This window comes from Pygocentrus nattereri, chromosome 10, assembly GCF_015220715.1.
Source record: "Pygocentrus nattereri isolate fPygNat1 chromosome 10, fPygNat1.pri, whole genome shotgun sequence".
NCBI lineage: Eukaryota > Metazoa > Chordata > Actinopteri > Characiformes > Serrasalmidae > Pygocentrus > Pygocentrus nattereri.
In genome coordinates this window covers 23,925,799-23,947,887 of record NC_051220.1, presented here as the reverse complement: position 1 = coordinate 23,947,887, position 22,089 = coordinate 23,925,799, and the positions used below count along the sequence as shown (strand labels likewise).

At 39.8% G+C, this 22,089-nt stretch overlaps 1 protein-coding gene across 2 annotated transcripts in view; it reads right to left on the bottom strand.

The window, feature by feature from the left end:
• The window catches only part of zgc:174356 (uncharacterized protein LOC100137120 homolog), a 59,926-nt gene extending 38,115 nt beyond the window's left edge, over positions 1–21,811 (bottom strand). For both annotated transcript variants that reach the window (XM_037542277.1, XM_017694372.2), the window contains exons 1-4: positions 21,581–21,811; positions 16,242–16,968; positions 12,776–12,873; positions 5,926–6,064 (exon numbers count right to left, since the gene is read on the bottom strand). In XM_037542277.1, the coding sequence (XP_037398174.1) occupies positions 5,926–6,064; positions 12,776–12,873; positions 16,242–16,968; positions 21,581–21,697 (1,081 nt within the window). In that variant the 5' untranslated portion in view covers positions 21,698–21,811. The remainder of the gene's footprint in view (positions 1–5,925; positions 6,065–12,775; positions 12,874–16,241; positions 16,969–21,580) is intronic.
• Positions 21,812–22,089: the final 278 nt, after the last annotated feature.

The window sequence follows — 22,089 nt, the reverse complement described above, 5'->3', positions numbered from 1 at the left end:
ACCATTTATGCAATTAAGGGTATCAATACCAATCGGTCCCTCCTCCTCAACAATTACTATCTGCACAGAATAGCAGGGGGTGTAAGTGCCGCTCTTAATGGTGCCACCTCCACAGCCCAAACAAACTTTCTACAAGAATGCTGCACTCAAGATTACAGTGGTATGCAACAGTTTGTGCTCCACTGCTAAAGTAGCATGTTTTGTAGATTTTCTAAGAGAAAATAATTTAACACATCCTCTACAAGGTACACACCTAAGTAATAAAAATAAAAAATAAAACATAAAATATAGTATCCCATAACCTTTGCACAGGCCACATTTAATGTTTTATTTTTTGCAGTATGTTAAATTCAGCAAGTACAAAAGGTTTTAACATGCTTGTAAATTGAATAATGTGGTTCTATTAGACTTGTAGACGTCTTTACCAGACAAGAAGGCTGTATGTGGGGTTGTTTTTTTCCAGAATCTTTTTGTTGCTGTGTGAATCCTAATGCGAGCCATGTTCAGCATGTTTAGGAGACTTCACTTGGGATAGAATGCTTAGTCAAACATACGGATGCCCAAACCCATCTTAGCTGGCATGTTTACTTAATCAGGTGTGCAAATGAGGGTAGTAGTTTGGAATAGAAAATTGAATAAAAAAATGAAGCAAATAGTTTCTTATCTCATACATGAGATTATCTCATGTATGAGAGAGGTTTTTATTAAGTGTGCGCTGTAGAATTTGAGAAAACATCAGCATACAAGCACCTCACATTAACCCCTTGCACCTTAGGCTTTTTATAAAGTTATTAATCCTAGGCGTTATTATTCAACTGCTATTTGTATGGTAATTTCTATAAGACTACATATAAGGTGTGTTGATATGTGGTCAAATTATACACACTTTTCAAAAGCGATCATGAGTTCAAACATCCCAGAGGGGTGGGAGTTTTAATGAACTACTTGCTTGCTTACATACTTACATTTTTAACAATTTAAAAGAATTAAAATCATTTTTTATACTCATACATTTTATATATTTTATGCTCATGCTCTGTTTAGGCTGCAATTTGTTAATTTGAACAAAATATAGTTCTACATCCATTAGATTTTGCATAAAGTAGTAAAAGTGGTATTAGTGGGAGTAGTAGTAGTAGTGGTAGTAGTAGTAGTAGTGGTAGCAGTGGTCATTGTAGTAAAACATACATAAAAACAGAATACGATGATTTGCAAATCCTTTTCAACCTATATTCTATTGAATACACTACAAAGACAAGATATTTAATGTTCAAACGGATAAACTTTATTGTATTTTGCAAATATTCACTCATTTTGAATTTGATGCCTGCAACACGTTCCAAAGAAGTTGGGACAGGGGCATTTCAACAACACTCAATAAGCATTTGGGAACTGAGGACACTAATTGTTGAAGCTTTGAAGGTGGAATTCTTTCCCATTCTTGCTTGATGTACAACTTCAGTTGCTCAACAGTCCGGGGTCTCCGTTGTCGTATTTTGCACTTCATAATGCGCCACACATTTTCAATGGGAGACAGGTCTGGATGGCAGGCAGGCCAGTCTAGTACCTGCACTCTTTTACTACGAAGCCACACCGTTGTAACACGTGCAGAATGTGGCTTGGCATTGTCTTGCTGAAATAAGCAGGACGTCCCTGAAAAAGACGTTGCTTGGATGGCAGCACATGTTGCTCCAAAACCTGCATGTACCTTTCAGCATTAATGGTGCCTTCACAGATGTGCAAGTTACCCATGCCATGGGCACTAACACCCCCCCATACCATCAGAGATGCTGGCTTTTGAACTTTGCACTGATAACAATCCGGACAGTCCTTTTCCTCTTTGGCCCGGAGGACACGATGTCCATGATTTCCAGAAACAACCAAAAACAACGGAAATGTGGATTCGTTGGACCACAGGACACTTTTCCACTTTGTGTCAGTCCATCTCAGATGAGCTCAGGCCCAGAGAAGCCGGCAGCGTTTCTGGGTGTTGTTGATATATGGCTTTCGCTTTGCATGGCAGAGTTTTAACTTGTACTTGTAGGTGGAGCGACAAACTGTGTTCACTGACAGTGGTTTTCTGAAGTGTTCCTGAGCCCATGTGGTAATATCTGTTACAGAATGATGTCGTTTTTTAATGCAGTGCCGCCTGAGGGATCGAAGGTCACGGGCATTTAATGTTGGTTTTCTGCCCTCCCACTTACTTGCAGAGATTTCTCCAGATTCTCTGAATCTCTTGATGATATTATGGACTTTCCACTTACTTGTAGAGATTTCTCCAGATTCTCTGAATCTTTTGATGATATTATGGACTGTAGATGATGAAATCCCTAAATTCCTTGCAATTGCATGTTGAGAAACGTTGTTCTTAAACTGCTGGACTATTTGCTCATGCAGTTGTTCACAAAGTGGTGAACCTTGCCCCATCCTTGCTTGTGAATGACTGAGCCTTTCAGGGATGCTCCCTTTATACCCAATCATGACACTCACCTGTTTCCAATTAACCTGCTCACCTGTGGAATGTTCCAAACAGGTGTTTTTTGAGCATTCCTCAACTTTCCCAGTCTTTTGTTGACCCTGTCCCAACTTGAACGTGTTGCAGGCATCAAATTCAAAATGAGTGAATATTTGCAAAATACAATAAAGTTTATCCGTTTGAACATTAAATATCTTGTCTTTGTAGTGTATTCAATTGAATATAGATTAAAAATGATTTGCAAATCATCTTATTCTGTTTTTATTTATGTTTTGCACAATGTCCCAACTTCATTGGAATTGTTGTTGTAGTAGTGATAGTAGTAGTGGTAGTAGTAGTAGTAGTAGTAGTAGTAGAAGTAGTGGTAATAGTAGTAGTGGTAATAGTAGTGGTAGTAGTAGAAGTAGTCGTAGTAGTAGTAGGGGTGATAGTAGTAGTCATAGTAGTAGTGGTGGTAGTAGTAGTAGTAGTAGTAGTAGTACTAGTGGTGGTAATAGTAATAGTGGTGGTTGTAGTAGTAGTGGTGATAGTAGTAGTAGTGGTGATAGTAGTAGTAGTGGTAGTGGTGGTCATAGTGGTGGTAGTAGTAGTAGTAGTAGTAGTAAAAGTAGTGGTTGTAGTAGTGGTGGTAGTAGTGGTGGTAGTAGTATTAGTGGTAGTAGTGGTGGTAGTAGTAGTAGTAGTAGTGGTAGTAGTAGTAGTAGTAGTAGTAGTAGTAGTAAAAGTAGTGGTTGTAGTAGTGGTGGTAGTAGTGGTGGTAGTAGTAGTAGTAGTGGTAGTAGTAGTGGTAGTAGTGGTGGTGGTAATAGTAATAGTGGTGGTAGTAGTAGTATTAGTGGTTGTAGTAGTAGTGGTGATAGTAGTAGTAGTGGTAGTGGTGGTCATAGTGGTGGTAGTAGTAGTAGTAGTAGTAGTAGTAGTAAAAGTAGTGGTTGTAGTAGTGGTAATAGTAATAGTGGTGGTAGTAATAGTATTAGTGGTTGTAGTAGTAGTGCTGGTAGTAGTAGTAGTAGTAGTAGTAATGGTAGTGGTGGTAGTAGTAGTAGTAGTAAAAGTAGTGGTTGTAGTAGTAGTAGTGGTTGTAGTAGTGGTGGTAGTAGTGGTGGTAGTAGTATTAGTGGTAGTAGTGGTGGTAGTGGTAAGAGTAGTGGTGGTGGTAGTAGGAGTAGTGGTAGTAGTAGTGGTGGTGGTGGTGGTAGTAGTAGTGGTAGTAATGGTAGTGGTGGGGGTGGTAGTAGTAGTAGTAGTGTTAGTAGTAGTAGTGGTAGTGGTAGTAGTAGTGGTGATAGTAGTAGTGGTGGTAGTAGTAGTATTATTATCATCATTATTGTTATTGTTTTGTTGTTGGTGCTGTTGTTAATTACTTTAATAAAATTACTTAGTAATTTAAAATTGCTTAAAGAATTCCACTCATTACCTGTATTAATGGCACCTGTTTGACCTCATTATCTGTATAAAAGACACCTGCCCACAACCTCAAACAGTCACACTCCAAACTCCACTATGGTGAAGACCAAAGAGCTGTTGAAGGACACCAGAAACAAGATTGTAGACCTGCACCAGGCTGGGAAGACTGAATCTGCAATAGGCAAGCAGGTTGGTGTGAAGAAATCTACTGTGGGAGCAATAATCAGAAAATGGAAGACGTACAAGACCCCTGCTAATCTCCCTCGATCAGGGGCTCCACGCAAGATCTCAGCCCATGGGGTCAAAATGATCACAAGAACAGAGAGCAGAAATCCCAGAACCACTCTGGGGGACCTAGTGAATGAGCTGCAGAAAGCTGGGACCAACGCTACAAAGGCTACTGTCAGTAACACACTACGCCACCGGGGATCTTGCAGTGCCAGACGTGTCCCCCTGCTTAAGCCAGTACATATCCGGGCGCGTCTGAAGTTTGCTAGAGAGCATTTGGATGTTCCGGAAGAGTATTGGGAGAATGTCATATGGTCAGATGAAACCAAAGTAGAACTGTTTGGTACAAACACAACTCGTCATGTTTGGAGGAGAGTGAATGCTGAGTTGCATCCAAAGAACACCATACCAACTGTGAAGCATGGGGGTGGCAACATCATGCTTTGGGGCTGTTTCTCTGCAAAGGGACCAGGACGACTGGTCCGTGTACATGAAGGAATAAATGGGGCCATGTATTGTGAGATTTTGAGTGCAAACCTTCTTCCATCAGCAAGAGCATTGAAGATGAAACGTGGCTGGGTCTTTCAGCATGACAATGATCCCAAGCACACTGCCAGGGCAACAAAGGAGTGGCTTCGGAAGAAGCATTTCAAGGTCCCGGAGTGGCCTAGCCAGTCTGCAGATCTCAACTCCATAGAAAACCTTTGGAGGGAGTTGAAAGTCTGTTTTGCCCCAAAACATCACTGCTCTAGAGGAGATCTGCATGGAGGAATGGGCCAACATACCAGCAACGGTGTGTGCCAACCTTGTAAAGACTTACAGAAAAGGTTTGACCTCTGATATTGCCAACAAAGGATATATAACAAATTATTGAGATGAACTTTTGTTATTGACCAAATACTTATTTTCCACCATTATTTGCAAATAAATTCTTTAAAAATCAGACAATGTGATTTTCTGAATTTTTTTTTCCTCCTTTTGTCTCTCATAGTTGAGGTCTACCTATGATGTCAATTACAGGCCTCTCTCATCTTTTTAAGTGGGAGAACTTGCACAATTGGTGACTGACTAAATACTTTTTTCCCCACTGTATAATAGCTTTCATAAACTCAAAGAAGCTTTACAATTACAAATATCAGCAAAGAAAACACATACACAACCAAATCGCTGTTGTCGGAAGAACTAGCACAAACTGTGTCAAAAACTGGAAAACGTCAAAAATGGAGAAAACAAGGTTTTCTTCTGACAACAGCGATATACACAGCTGAAAATACCATCAAAAATTTCCACAAAAAATATGCCTCTGAACCAGGAAGAATCCACCTGTGACCACCAATAGGGAAGAACCCTTGTACTTCTCCTAATAACCCTCATTTCTTACACATACACCTAAACACAATGATAAATCACTAAAACAACCAAATGCTCAAGTACAGATCACCTGTCTTTCCAGCAGCGTGAACTAAATAAATGTTAAACTTCCTGAGTTTTTGATGTTTAATTGTAAAAACTTTTCATGTTACTATAATCATTGAAAAATGCAGCTATTTGAACAGCCTATCCCTGTTCTGGACATACACATATCTATCATGCAGATCTGGCACAAGAAAGGCCATTAATATATACTGCGATATAATAATCTCACTGTATCATTCTTCTCGTCATATGACATACTTATGTTGCACATTTGACCTTGTGAAATGTCTCAGTATGATTTATTGTTATTATTGTGTGTGCCCTTATGCAAAGTGTTATGTATGTATAAAACAATGTTTCATATATTGAGCATCAGGAGATGAGGAATGAGAACCCACCCAGGAAGACCATCCATGTGTTGGCAGAAAACGCCAGCAGGACGTAGGAGGCAGCTTTGAAAGCCACGCTGAGTTTGGCCAAAGTCATCTCCCTGAAGCAACGCATCAACAGAGGGAACAGACCCAGAAGCCCAAAGCCCTAACAGAAACAAACAGGAGCAGAACCATATTAACACTAACATGCCAAAGCAAAAAATGTCCATTTCTACTTTTTAATCTACTCTTCTTCCTCAGTATTGGGATTTCTCAATGTTGTTGTGGATATGGATGTGTAATAATATATGATAAGTGGATATATAAAGAACATGATCTGACAAACCTAAAACATTCATAGACTTTTGTGTCACAACTACATAAACATGAACAGATACCTGCTCATCCAACAATTCTGAATTCAGTGGTATTAAAAAGGAGTTTGTCCTCTACTTTTCTCACAAATGTTTATGTTTGATGTCAGAACACAGCTGCGAGGATTTGATTGCATTCAGCCACAAGAGCATTACTGATGTCTGCTACTGATGTTGGATGATTAGTCCAAACACCACACATCACAAAGGTATCGCTGGAGTTCCATCACTCCAGAGAATACCGTTCCATTGATCCATAGCCCCAATACTTTACACCCTCTAGACAAAGCATGGCACTGAGCATGGTAACCTTGGGCTCATGTGCAGCTGATCCAGAGCTTCCCACTCCACTGGCAGTGCTTTTCTATGGAGATTATAAAAGCTGTGTGCAGTTAATGAGTGTCTGGATTCTTTTGGACATATCAAATGCTTAACCCTTGTGTGTTGTTCATGGGTTTGTTACTCAGTGGTCTGGTGGACCCACTGTATTATTTTATTATTTTTTTAAATCAGTACAGCCATAACAATTTATGTACAAATAAAATGTTTAAAATATCACAAGTGGCCAGTGTATGGTTCTCCTTTAGCATCTGTAGCCAGTCAGCAGCCTGTCCATGTTGTCTACCCTCACACACATGCACATATACAAACATTTATAATATTCTTACGGCAATATTATCATGAGAATGTTGATATATAGACTACATTTTTCCAGCATATATTTTTTTACTATGAGGGCAGTATACTTATTTGTACAGTGATAGAAATATTCACACACATTTTCTAAGTCGCTTATTCTCCTGGGTCGTGGGGTGGGGGGGGTCACACCCAGACAGGTTGCCAGTGCATCACAGGGCAAAACACAGAAAAACACAGAAAGCTCCATTTCCACTTTCTCATATACAGTATTTTAATATGCTGAATGTGGATGTGCACGTGTTCCTGACAGGAGGCATCGCCAAAAAGACGCAGAGAAAAAGCTAGATCTTTCACAGCAAGATAAGCACTTTTTTTCTAGCAGTTGCACAGACATTTGACAGTTGTGTGACATTCGTATGGAAATGTGTAATCAAGTGCTTTGTTACAGTTTGTTAAAGTACCCTGAATGCCAAAAGCCTGATCCTTTGTGTACACTGTCACTAACAGTGTCTTGGAGAGTAAGATGTGGTAATCATTAACAATTGGGGTTACATTGCTAACAAAATATTTTGTATAAATGATTAATGAAGCCTGCAGAACGCTTTTTCAGAGAGCAATTTTGCGCTGCCCTAAATGGTCTGCTGTTCGGCCCTTCATCAACAAGAATGCTATAAATATTTCAGGCACTTTGGATTCATTATGGCCCAAAGTTGCAAATTAATTAACCTTCCTAGGCTGCACTTGATGAAAATGTCAAAAACAATCAACATGTATTAATCTGTGCGTCTGAGTACAGTGCATCTATGAGCAATTGCGTGTGACTGAGCATATACAGACGTGAATGTGCTAGCGGATTGGTGTGTGTCAAGGACGATGTGACCACTTTGATCCTTTTCAAGCAGACAGGTTTGATTTAATTATGCCCCCGACCAACCCCCAGCTGGTGAATGGCTGGCATCATCAGACCTCTTTGCCTCCATAAATTTGCAGCGGGAAACATAGCTCGAATGCATAAGCATTCCCTGGAAAAGGTTAACGCCGCTTGTTTTTTACTTTAATCAAGCCATTAGGGCCTGCGGTGTTTAATAATTCCTCACTAGCTCCATGCTGCCTTAATTATGAGTCAATCTCAACCCTGCAGACATTTATAAACCGCATGAGCACCAAGCCATGAACTCACCCTTGGCCTTTTGGACCTGGACAGGTTTTGTTGCTTCAGATCTTAACAAATAGGAGTCTGTGTATCAATGGATTTGACAGCTTCTCGCCCCATGTGCTATGACCCTTTTAATTACATAGTACTTTCTGGACTTTCTGCATGATGTCACACTTACTCAGAAATATAATTTACAGCATGTCGCTGTCTGCCATCAAAAAATGAATCTTGCTTTCTTTTTCCCCCTAAAGAAGGGCTTTGATTGGTGGTTAATTAAGGCTTTTTTGAGTGTTTGTGTATCAGGCAGCAGACCTCCAGCAGCCATCTCCAACAGACAGAGTGCATAATAGCCTTGCTCACAATCGATGGCTCTGCCGGCCTCACAAAAGGCTGCTGAGCGATTGGAGCCCCCCCATGGTGCATTGTGGGCTACCAGAGTCAACATTCTGTAAAACAGAGAGGCATCACCTCTCCGATCAGGAAGAACCCTGCTCCTTAATGAGCAGCCTTTGTTTAAGTGTCACTCTAAGCTACAGCATTGACCCGTTCACATTGACTACATCAGTGGGTAGGGTTCCCTTGACGGGCAAGAAAAACACAGGCCTCTACAGCTTCTTGTCACTTTACAAAGACAAACAGAAGCTGTTCAGTCCTTGTTACAGTGGGGAAAGAGCTTGACTTGTTCCTGGCAAGTGATGTAATCAATAATGTGCTTTGAAATGTTTTGATTTCTTCAGCATTTGACCTAATATCATTTATGCAAGACACTACAGCTTCTTCTTCTTCTTTCGGCTGCTCCCTTTAGGGGTCGCCACAGTGGATCATCTGCCTCCATCTTGCCCTATCCATTGCCTCCTCTACTTTCACACCAACCATCTCCATGTCCACCTTCACTACATCCATAAACCTTCTCTGAGGTCTATCTTTTCTCCTTCTACCCGGCAGGTCCATCTCCAACATTCTTTGCCCAATATATCCACTATTCCTCCTCAACACATGTCCAAACCATCTCAACCTGGCCTCTCTGGCTTTATCTCCAAACTGCTCCACCTTCACTGTCCCTCTGATCTGCTCATTTCTAATCTTGTCCATCCTTGTCACTCCCAACAAAAATCTCAGCATCTTCATCTCCGCCACCTCCAGCTCAGCCTCCTGTCTTTTAGACAGAGCCACAGTGTCCAAACCATACATCATCGCAGGACGCACTACTGTCTTGTAAACCTTCCCTTTCACTCTTGCTGCTATCCTTCTATCACACATCAGCCCTGACACCCGTCTCCACCCACTCCATCCTGCCTGCACCATCTTCTTCACCTCTTTTCTACACTGTCCATTGCTCTGGATGGTTGACCCAAGATATTTGAAGTCACACTACAGCTTCTACTACCTTTTTTTAAAGGTGTTGAATTACAAATCATCTTATCAGCATATAAGACTGGTAATTATGTTAAATTGGCATATGGCACATTGTAATTTTCAGATCAGCAGAACCGTGAACTTTGAGTTGCTATAACAGCCGTTCACAATTTACAGCTACTGTATGTGAGGGGAGTCGTTAAACCATTTTCTAAAGAACAAATTCTGTGCATAAAGGCTGGGATATTTTTATCATTCACTTTACCTGAAATCCATACTGTCCCTCCACTGTCATATCAAAACCACTAATCTTACATTTGAAAATGCCAGGTACCCACTGTGCAAACATTGTAGGAACAGTTCATGACAAGTGGACCAATGCAAATAGTTCACAATTAAACTTATAACACTATTAGAAAAAATGGTAATGTACAGGTAGGTTTTAGTCCCTCAAGATGCAAACAAAGTAAATATACCCTCAAAGGATCAACATGGTTCCCAAGGTCCAACTGTGCACCTTAAATGTGTTTTACAGACCAATGCAACTTTAAAAAATATCACTGCACAGAATGGTACAATGATGTTCTCCATCTAAGGGTACTGAAGGTGTGCTCTTAAGGAGTGCCATCCTACTGACAGCATCTGTACTCTGAAAGCTCTATTTTTTTCTGACAGCGTATGCTAAAAATGTAATCACTGTGTTGGTTTTAATCACTTTTCTCGTAATGCTGTCACTTAAAGCTGCACAGTGTACATTTTTGGGAGACCTGGTGGAAATGTGTAATTACATGCAATGTACTGAAGAACATTTTGTAACGTTGGTTGCGCTTCCGAGCCCTTCTCCATCTGCATGGAAAGAGCATTTAAAGAGAATGATATGTCTTTCGAGAATTCAAGTCAATTATCTTATATTGTGGTCATATTTTTATCTGCATAAAGTTGATTTTGAGACCTGAACATTGAATCAGACCTACTAGTTGAGGCCATGCTTGTGTGCTTGTGAAGTTAACACATAAAGACTAATATGGTCTGAAAAGCTCCTGCAAAACCTGACTTGACACCCCTGACTCTTAAAGAGGACCTGTTATGCCTTTCCAGTTTTTTCTTTCCTTTAGTGTGTTATGTGGTCTTTTTTTGCATGTAAAAATGGTCTACAAAGTTACAAAGCCCAAAGTACACACCAGTCAGAGTAAAACTCTCCCTCAGTAACCACTTTTCTCAGCTGCCTTAAGCACCTCATTGGTGTAAATTGCATGTAAGTCAATTTTAGACCCCTGAAAATTATTTTTAAATTGTTATGCCAGGCTTTACAGGGTGACTCGCAGCAGCACATATATCGCACATGCAAAAGAGTGAAACTCAGTCAGTTCTGTTGTTACCAAGATACTTACTTAATAAGTGTTTTTTTTGGTCAATGTAAATGAGCAAACCTCAACGTCTTTCCAATTGGATCCTTGTACAATGTATGTCCATATTCTTGTTTTACTCACCTTCACATTGGTTTTACCCAGCATGCCTTCTGTTGTGTGTGCATATTTCTTATACTCTTCGGATAAGTGCCTAGCCTCAATGTTGTTGACTGTAAGAGTGAGTTAACATGTACCCTGCTGCTGAGCATGTTTCAGAGACAGGTGGTGGTACAGTAACAGCTACAATAAATTATGTAAATCTGAATTAAACCCATAATTTGTGTTGTTTGTCCTAGTGTTTTTTTTTAGTTGTACATAACCATTTAAAGGTGAATGTTATAGTAATACCTAAAAAAACAATCAAGTTAATTACAATGTACTCAAATCACTTTCGCGTGATTTACTTAAATTCATTGAATAGATATTATGTAATCAAGTACCTTGAAAGATACTTTGCACAGTCCTGTTGAACCACTTGTATAATGACAATATATGGCCATATTCTTGGTTCTGCCTGGTATGAGTTCTACAGTGCTGTCGATATTAAGTGCATTTTGTGTTTTGTGAAAAACAAAAAATCTAACAATAGAAAAGTACCAGGGATTTGGGACTGAACCCTAACGTTTGTCGATCACTTTTGAATAGACTGAGCAGAATGAAATGCAGCACATTTTCCTAGCTCTTGATGACACCCAGCACATTCAGAAATATGGAATGGCACTGTGTTATGGGTTCTGCATATTTTCATTTTGAGTAAAAGGTAATGCAAGATTATCTACCACCTGGGGCTAAGATATCTATTACCTTAAATATCTTTGCAATTTTCCTCTTCTTCAAAAAAGTGATGCATTGCATTTACTTGATTCACGTGTTCATCTTCTCAAAAATGAATCAAATATGTTACATCTATGCAATTATTGCAATAAGTTAGTAAACGGTGTGAATGTAATATATTTTTTGATGTGGAACGTAAATTCAAAATATGACTTTTCACTGAACTTTAATTAAATATATGTCTGTATGTATGAAAAAGTCTTTTTTTTTACATTTACAGACAAAATATCATTAGTACAAGTTTTTTTCAGGGAATATTTCTGAATAGATCAAATATTACATCATCCCCTTTTATAAGGAAGCAAAAGGTCACTTGAAAATTTGTGAAAAAAAACTGGAATTTAAATAATAATAAAATGATATAGAGACAAGACTACTAACAACCCTGCAACATCAACATCACTGAATGTGTTTGTTATTACTTGAATTGTAAGAACCTGAAAATGCACCCAGCTTCTAAGACTGAACTTTAAATACACGAGAAAATAATCCTGCAGATTTCTTTGAAAAACTGAAAGCAGGTGTCCTGAAAATAATGTAAGCTGTAAAAAGTGAACACACTAAATACTGAAAACACTGATATCATATTTATTTGTTGAGATGTTTCTCCAATTTTCTGCTAAATATCTGTTTTCTGTTTCTATTCTAATGCCAAAACATGAAAAACTTTTTTTTTCATGTTTTTGACTTGAAAATAAATGAATGTAGTCTTTTACTTTTACAGCAAATGTCTTCCCTTTATACAACAAATTTTGACAAATTTCTGAACACAAATTAAATTTGTATTTTTTTTCTGTTCACACTTTATGTGATATATGCTTTAAACTAGGCCACATTGGTGGTCAAACATCCCAACATTATGCACACTATGACCACCCCACCCAGGTTGCCTCCTTGCAGAGAAAGATGGAAAGTCTAGAATTCAAACAAGGCATTGTTTCCTAAATTGCCTTTCGTTATTTTGGTCTTCAATTACAAAAACAGACAGAATAGAAGAGGAATAGTTAAAAGGGTGCCACAGGCATGTGTGGTGATCTGGGCCTCGATCAGGTTAAAGAAGACCCGAGCTATCAAAGCTAGCGTAACTCTGTAGAAACAAAACCACTTACCAGCAACAGCATTTTGGCAGAGTTAAACACCCCAAACATCGCTGTGGTGAACTCTCTGGGCTTATACTTCAAATAAAGCAGCAAGATAGACTGCTCCCCTGGGGAGACACAAGCACATAAAAGCACATATCATTAACTCTCTCTCTCACTCTCTCTCTCTCTCTCTCTCTCTCTCTCTCTCTCTCTCTCTCTCTCTCTCTCTCTCTCTCTCTCTCTCTCTCTCTCTCTCTCTCTCTCTCTCTCTCTCTCTCTCTCTCTCTCTGGCCTCAGGAGTACTGACACTCAAAGAGAGCATTTATAAACCTCCCTGAAAGAGCTTAGAAGAATTATCAACACAAACAGGCAGCTCAGCCAAAGCACACGCATTAGCCTGTCTGATAAATCACCAGAGTCAAACTTGTCTTACAGTCAGGAAATTAGGTCAGGTAATTACATATGGCACAAAAAGAGTTCTTGAAAGGGAAATTTTAGCACTGTCTAACCATAATAAATAAGCCTGCAATCACCCAAACACATTGGAAATGACACATCTCTCTTTTTGGCATCTAATTTTATTTACAACAGCCTAACTGGATACAAGCAAAGTTTGATTAATATTCTCAGGGCTCAGCCAGAGGTTGCGGAGTGCTTCCACTCCTGCTGGTTTTTGGAGTCAGCATGTAGCACTGCGCCAAATTCAGAATTGACTTTAACTTTGAGCCAAATCTTGATACACAACCAGGATTTCATTTAATGAGGAAAAAAACTGAAGATGATAGCCAAGCCATTTCCTCATCATTGCCTGCATGAGAGCCATCTGGATCACTAATGATCATTGCTTTTAATGGGGAACTCCACCGACTTATCTAAATTTCTTCATGATCAAGTGGTTAAGGTGTCAGCAAAATTATTCAGAGTGGTATCAGATGCTTTGTTCTAAAAACTCCCTCACAGAAAGTTAGAACATGAGGGGTTATGAACACACTGCCTGATGTCTGAGACATTGTTTCACAGCACTTTACTATTTTTTCCCACCATCAACATTAAATTTAAATACTCAGAACACATGTGTAGGTTCACAGGTTGGTTCATATACTAAATACCATAGCTACATTGTGTGTTCAACATCAGAACCCCTGGTTCCTATCACCACCACTGGAAAGAAATCTAAGAGTGTAAGTCTCTATAAAAGAAACATTTCACATCAAGCTGATCTGAATGACTTAGCTTAGATCTCAAGCACTGAATAATGCAGACATCTAGAAAAATCAGTGGAATTGCCTTTTAAAATAGGCAGTATTGGGGGTTAACACATCATTTACATTTTTACATTTACAGCATTTAGCAGACGCTCTTATCCAGAGCGACTTACAAGAAGTGCTTTGTCAATCTTGAGAAAGTATCTTTGCTAGTTACCAATAGCTTAGAGAAAAAGACAGTCCTGAGCTCAGATACTGCTAGAAACAAAATGTCACTGCAGACATCAAGAGAAAAAGAAACAGAGTTGAACGCAGAACTCTGCCATTCAGTGCAATACAATAACAAACAATACAATACAATAAACTACAATACACAGTGAAGTACAATAAAAATAAGTGCAGCTTATAATTCAGTGCTCATTTAAGTGCACATCACATTCATGCAATGACTTTATCCTGTATTGAAGTAGTGTAACACATTACCGTTTAAATTCCTAGATACATTACAGTAACTGACTTAAGAAAAATGTAGGTATTTCCATTATCTATATCTTTAAGAGAACGATTTTAATTACATGCAATTAAAACATACATTTCCTTTATATAGTTTATCTGTACTTGTCCTTGTATATAATTTACACATGTATGTGCTACAACCCCAATTCTGAACAATTGGGACTGTTGCTGCTCAACAGTTCTGGGTCTTCTTTGTCATCATTTCTGGTTCATAATGTGGCAAATGTTTTCAGTGGATGACAGGTCTCAATCACTGATAGGCCAGTTTAGAACCCGGACTCTTTTACTGCAGAGCTGTGCTGTTGTAATATGTGCAGAATGTGTTTTGACATTTACTTGCTGAAATAAGCAAGGCGTTCCCTGAAAAAGACGTCATTTGGATGGCAGCATATCACTGTTGTCAGAACAAAACCTCATATCTACAAAATGTTAACTTTACAGGAGAAGGAAAAAACATACTTTGCTTTTTATGTAAGTCAATGGAAACAGACAAATTTCTGAGCAATTTTGGGCTGTTTCTTTTGGTCCATTCATTTATGAAAGTTTCACACAATATAAAGGACAAAAGGGATTTTAAAATTATGTAAAAAAAAACTGGAAAACAACAAAAATAGAGATACAAGGTTTTGTTCTGACAGCAGCGATATGTTGACTCTGCTTCTCTTGGATGCTGTTTTTATGTCCAGTCATGTTACAGACCTGTTGCCAACTATGAGATGTTCCACCAGGTGTTTTTTTTAGCATTGCACAACTTTACCTGTCCTTTGTTGCCCTGTCACAACTGTTTTTTAAACATGCTGCTGGAATCTAATTTAAATGGTCATATATTTTTCAACATTCCATGTTGAACATGTTATGTAGTCTTTCTACCATTTTCAATGCCCATCAGATCGCCCATCACTGCATTCTGTTATGCATTCTTTATTTACATTATGCACAGCATCCCAACTTTTTTGGAAATGGGGTTGTACTTGGGTAAGCTGACTAAGTGACTTCAGTTGTGAATGTGAGCAGCGTAGCAAGCTAACCACACTTATATGAAACTAATGGCTAAAGATCCCTAACCTGAAGGTCCAACCACACCTAAACAGATCAGAAACAACCCTGTAAGCTTTCCATTTAATTCTTAAGGATTTTACTTTGACATAGTTGTTTTTAGACCATTTCTCCTGGTTAGTTTGTAGGTATTCAAACAGCATTAGCTGGTAAAGTATAACTGGCTATTAGCCTTTTCTTTCTAAATAAATTACTGAAAATGGTTACTGGGCTTTTCATTGTATTTTCCAGTTAGCACACATTTGTTTGGGTTTTAGACAGTAACATAGAAGTAAAGTAATAAGTAGTGAGATTACTTTTTCCAGGAAGTAATGAGTAAAGTAATCCCATTACAATTTGAGAGATGTAATTAATAATTATATTAGACAAATTACAATTGTAACTTTATTTAAAACACTCTAACTGGAAATATGTTTGAATAATATCAGGGCTCAGTCAGAGGATGAGGAAAGCATCTGCTCAGGCCTTTTAGCACAGATCCAAAACTGGAGTCTTAACTGGAGTCCAAAACTTAAAGATTAAGCAAAACTAGGATTTAACATACTCTGGAGAACTAAAGAAGATGACGTTCAAGTCATCTCCATGCTAATGCCTGTATGAAAGCCTCTGAAAAACTGAGGACCGCTGCTTTTAAAAAGTCAGCAGTGCTCAGTGTTAAGTTGGCCAAACATGCCTGGCCCTATTTTTGTTGCATCAGAGATTTATGCAGCACTTACCGACAGCCACCAGGTTGTTTATGAATGAGCACAGGATGAGTAAGTGTAGCTTCAGCCTATCCTGGCCCGACCTTCTTCTGAACACTGCCTTAAACGACATCTTGGCATACTTCAGAATAAACAGCCCAGATTGGCGGTTTTCAGAATCTGGCCCTCCATCCTCTTTAGGAGGGAAGATCACAACACTAGTGACTCTAGGATCTCGCAGCCACAGTAGGATATAGAGGATGGCTAAAACAGAGCAGCAGAGGTAGGCCACAAAAGCTGCCAACAAGTTAAACTCCTGCTCTAGGAAGCCACTCAGGAGGAAGCCAACCATGCCTCCAACAAAGATCATGGCCTCAGCCACAGCCATGCGCAGCGTCCTGCTGGAGGCAGAGTCCATGGTGACATCGGCCAAGTAGCTGAAGGAGCTGAGAAAGATGGAGACGTGGCCGCCGGTGAGGCCTAAAAGGCCGGCGGTCAACAGGCACCAGTAGACACTCATGCTCTGCACCAACACCATGGCCACCAGCACCCCACCACTCAGAAGAGAGAGTAAGAAGGGCAGCACCATCACACACCTGCGGCCAGCGTGGTCTGACCATGAGCCCAGCATCATTGCCGGGGTTACAGAGACCAAGCTGAGGATGACCGTGTAGAGAAGAAGCATATAGGAGGTCTGAGACTCGACCTCTTTATCATCTTCATGGCCGTTGCAGGTGCCTCCATGTAGTTCCTGGCACACCTTTTAATACAGGAAGAGGATGATAACCAGGATTAGATACAAAAACAAGCAATATCAGTTAAGAATAGGAGCAAATCGCCCTTCAACACTATAAAAAGCCATTAGACTATATTTAAAGCACGGAATGTTTTTGCCTTGGAGGTGCCTTTTTTGGACATTGATGATGAACTGGATCTATATAACCTCGTCTTTCTGTTTATTTACAGCAACAATAGCACTGATGTTAATATTTTGTTTATGTGGAAATGACATATGCATTTGAATTGAATCAATTTAATATATTTTTTTCTATTAACTATTCCAGAGCAGAACTTTTATTCAGAAATATGGCTAACTACTTGGAAGTTAACTAAATGGAAGTTTCACAGATTTTTCCATTCAAATGAAAACATAGCCAGTCATAGCACTTTGATGCAACTCGGATTTCTTTACAGTGGTGCTGATAGGAGCCAGGGATCACCTTCAACACAAATATAGCCATTTATATACTGTTCAACACGACCAGTGAACCCACATGTCTTCTGAATGTCATATGTAATGTTGATGATGGTAATATAGTGGCAAATCTGAAAACATTTTCTTTGGGGACTAATTCTTTTACCTCTCCACAGTACGTGGATTTAATAACATGCGTTATGGGCCAATACTTTCTCCTTCTCATAACTGTCATAAAGCAAAATCTCAGGCATCAGCCAGCATATTTATAGCCATTTCATATAAAAAATTGTATATGAAATAGCTTTTAGAGGTGTTAAATGTTTTGGACATCTGGTTCCTATCCTGGTTCCTATTGTTCGCTGTGAACAATTCTGACTCTCTGAAACAGAGCATTTCACATCAAACCATTGTGAACCAAACATTGTTTACATCTTAACTATTAAATTATGCAGGAATTTTGATAAATCAGTGGAATTCCTCTTTAATACCATCATTATTATTTTGTCCTAATGAATTTACACAGAAAAATGACTGAGTTAACAATAGTTGTAGCTGTCTTCCACCAGAATGAAAGGTGCTATGGTAAATAGAGAGAGCAGATAGTGTCAGAGAGGATGTCTCAGCTGAAACATGCTGAAGTGGGGGCAGTCGTGGGCTGGAGGTTAGGGAACTGGCCCTGTGACCGGAAGGTTGCCGGTTCAATCCCCAGCACCGACAGTCCATGACTGAGGTGTCCTTGAGCCAGACACCTAACCCCCAATTGCTCCCCGGGCACCGTCGATAGGGCTGCCCATCGCTCCGGGCAAGTGTGCTCACTGCCCCCTAGTGTGTGTGTGGTGTTTCACTTGCATGGATGGGTTAAATGCGGAGATGGAATTTCCCCGGTTGTGGGATCAAAACAGTATCACTTAAAACTTAAGTCCACCGTGCAAAGGCACTTGGTTTTTAAAATATTAAACCGATTGTTATTCATTGATCCAAATGAGATTAAATGTTTTGTTGTGCTACACAAAATTTTACTGTACTGCTGGCAGGCTAATGCACATATGTACCCTATAACCTTTAATCACTCTCCCACTTTACACAACTGTTCCATTACCAGTTAAAATAGTGTAATGGTGAAATAACAGTATATATATATCATATACACACACAACAAATCACAAAATTTGATGAGTTTTTTTCCAAAAAGGGGGCTTTGTTTGTGGATCAGACACAGCAGTGCTGATGGAGTTTTTAAACACTGGGTCTACTCACTGTCCACTCTATTAGACACTCCTACCTTGTCAGTTCACCTTGTAGATGTAGTCAAGAGACGATAGCTCATCTGCTGCTGCACAGTTTGTGTTGGTCACCCTCTAGTCCTTCATCAGTGGTCACAGGACACTGGCCACAGGACACTGTTGGCTGGATGTTTTTGGTTGGTGGACTCTTCTCAGTCTGAGACACTGAGGTGTTCAAAAACTTCAGCAGCACCACTGTGTCTGATCCACACAGACAGGCGCAACACATGCTAACACACCACCACCACATCAGTGTTACTGCAGTGCTGAGAATCATCCACCACCCAAATAGTACCTGCTCTGTGAGGGTCCATGGGGATCCTGACCACTAACAAACAGGGTAAAGGGTGGCTAACAAAGTATGCAGAGAAACAGATGGACTACAGCCTATAATTGTAGAACTATCTATATAAAAAGTGGAGCTGATAAAATGGACAATGAGCATAGAAACAGGGATCATAATGTTATGCCTGATCCATGTACATCAGCAGTTGTGTCCAGAAGTTCTATGGCAAATACCAAGAAACATCATAAAACAATAGTGTGCATACTTGGGCATCTGGTCTTAATAACATTTCTTTTTTCATTTTCTTATTCAAAAGCCTATTAAGTAAACAAATACTAAGATATGTTGTGTTCACCTGGGGTACAGGGGGCTTTCCAAGCAAATTCTTGCTTAGGGCTTCTAACTGTTTAAAGCTGGATTGTGTTCAGTAACTAAATGTTTTACTGAAAACATTTAGGACTAGGGCAGTGTGTTTAGTATTCAGTCATCTCTACTTCTGCCCAACTCTGGAAGGATCCAATGATAAGATGTGTTAAGCATCAAATAATAGTCAGTAAATGCAGCAGTGACTGATTTAGTGGCATTTAAATAGTGTAGGCCTAATATGTGATCAGTATGATGACTCAGAAGAACATTATGAACAATTCTTTATTTCACTGTAATTAGTTACCAAATAACCAATATGGTTGGAATGCTGGAGCACAGACAGAAAATGTCTTTTCTGTTCAGAACAAACCAAAATGTGCAAATGTTTGGATTTTAACCCTAAACGACAGTAAGCATTCTACAGATCCAATCATAATCATAATAGTGGTTACACTTGTCTTCTAAATGTGTACAGAGGCAACATCCAGATGTGGTATGCATTTGAAATGGCCCATATCCTACAATTTTCTTGTGCTTTTTTTCCCCTTGATGTCCATGACCATTTTCCAACCTCTCTTTATCCCTTAAAATTATCGGGCTGTTTTTTGTTACAAGATGGAAATAACGTAAATGAGGTCTGTTCTGATTGGTTGCCATGTATTGTGCCTCATTTAAAAAGCATTCAGACCTGAAAAGCTGTTTAGAACTTAAATATAATTGGGCAAAACAGCTGCGGGTTAAATAGGTGTATATATGTAATTGAATTGTTTCTTGCAACATCACAGAAATGATTGTGAAACACAGCTGTTTTTGCAATATAGATTCCATTTTGTGAATTCAGAACATGCCTTCAACATGGTGCTAGTATGAGGGAAGACTGAATGAGGGAGATGGAGAACCCTGAGAATTTGAGCTGGAGTTCTGGGCAGCTTCTGCCCGTATCTAGAAGGCCAGACACGCCCCTCCCCTCCCCTCTTAGCTGTAGTAGGACTGATGTAGGACTGAGGAACAGGGAAGAGATGAGGTGGCGGCGGGGACTGCGAACACTTCATCACATTTATAGGGCATTAGATTGGAAGAAGGAGGGGTTTCAGGCATATTCCTCACCCTAAATTTAAGTTATAACATAGCTACATACATGGAGCATATGGACTGGGTAGTGACGGCAGAATACTGTGAGAGATTCTATTCTACTGTTCCCGGATGGTGTCCTGTAGTTTTCTAAAGAAAAATATTCTCAGCCCACCCCACATATGTCGCATGCTTGTCTATGTGTGTGTGCCTGAGCTCTATTGTTTGCACTGAATTATTTCCACAATAGCTGTTAAAACCCTAGAGCTGCAATACTGACACAATCAACATCATATCTCATTCAGAAAGGTCGTAAAGAATAAAACAAAAGCTCAACGTCAATAAAAGATACAGTTTGAATCATTAGCAATGTACATTTGAACCTTTCAATTTTAAACAGTGCATGTGAAATAGCTGTGCTCATTCATACAATGTATTCCCCAATATCCTAACCACAGCACAGTCAGAGTTCATAGGAAGGGTAGCAGAAGGAAGAGGAAAGGAATAAGAGGATGTGTGCCATATGCCGCTCCGAGCAATGCAAGGAGACAAGAGCAGGCACTGGAAACAGCTTAACATCTCAATGAAAATGAATGCATCTTTAACACGCAGCCACAAGGACATACTGGTTCTCCGGTGGCACAAAACAGATGCAGAAAGACATTTCAATGTTTTATGCCTTTTATCCCTTAACAGGCAAGGTCAAAAGAGGTACCACACATACGACCTTAACCAACTTTTACGCTCAGCAGCTAGAGCCAGACAAATGACCACCAACGATAATTGAATCTAGTGCACAGGGAGATTACAAAGGCTCTTTGTTTTGCTTTGGGAACGTTGTGAGTCATGGTCAGTTCAGGCTGATTAATGTCTTCTGCAGCTCTGGGTTTTTGAGCACATCTCAAGCAGCGCTGTAGCACTCCAAAGCGGCAGGGGCTGCGTTTAGCCTGCTCAGCTTCAGGCGCCTCCATCTTCTGTTGTAGAACTGCACCCCGCTGACCTGTTTTTCGGGAGACAGAGCAGAACACTGTTCCCCAGGACTTGCCTTGATTAATCTGTCTCTCTCCCTCTCTTTTTCTCCCTTCCCCATTCCTTCCCCCTTTCCTTGAAGTTGTTGCAGGATAGGGACAGCCCAAGGCAACTGATGAAAGGTTTTTAGCTTGCCTACCTTGTCAATGACCAGCTGTTGGTATGCCGGCAGCATGATGAAGGTGCTGGTCATGTAGAAGAAAATCACCGGCTCCACTGTAACAATTCTCCTGAACTTCTCCAGCCATTCTGGCATGTTTGCCGTTCAAGGTCACAGCTGTACAAACAAGGGAGGATATGTGTTTTGTGGGGTTAAAAGCAGAAGTCACTCCATTTCCAGGGTCTGAAAAGAAACCAGGGAAGTTCTGTATCTTCTCATAACACAGTGCTTAGGTGAGGTCACATAGTCACATGCAAGTCAGCCACCGTAAGCAGGAAAAGCCTTAGTCATGACCTGCTCTTATCAGCAAAACACACTGTTTATTGTCATTGGCTGGGGACTTTTATTGCACCTACTGGATCACTATGAACACTCCCTGGACACATTTGCACTTTTCTGTGCTACCAAGGAACTATGACCCATAACCAACTTTAAATACAGCAGGGTGCTTTATACCATGAGCTTAGCTTTGAAATCCATACAAAACA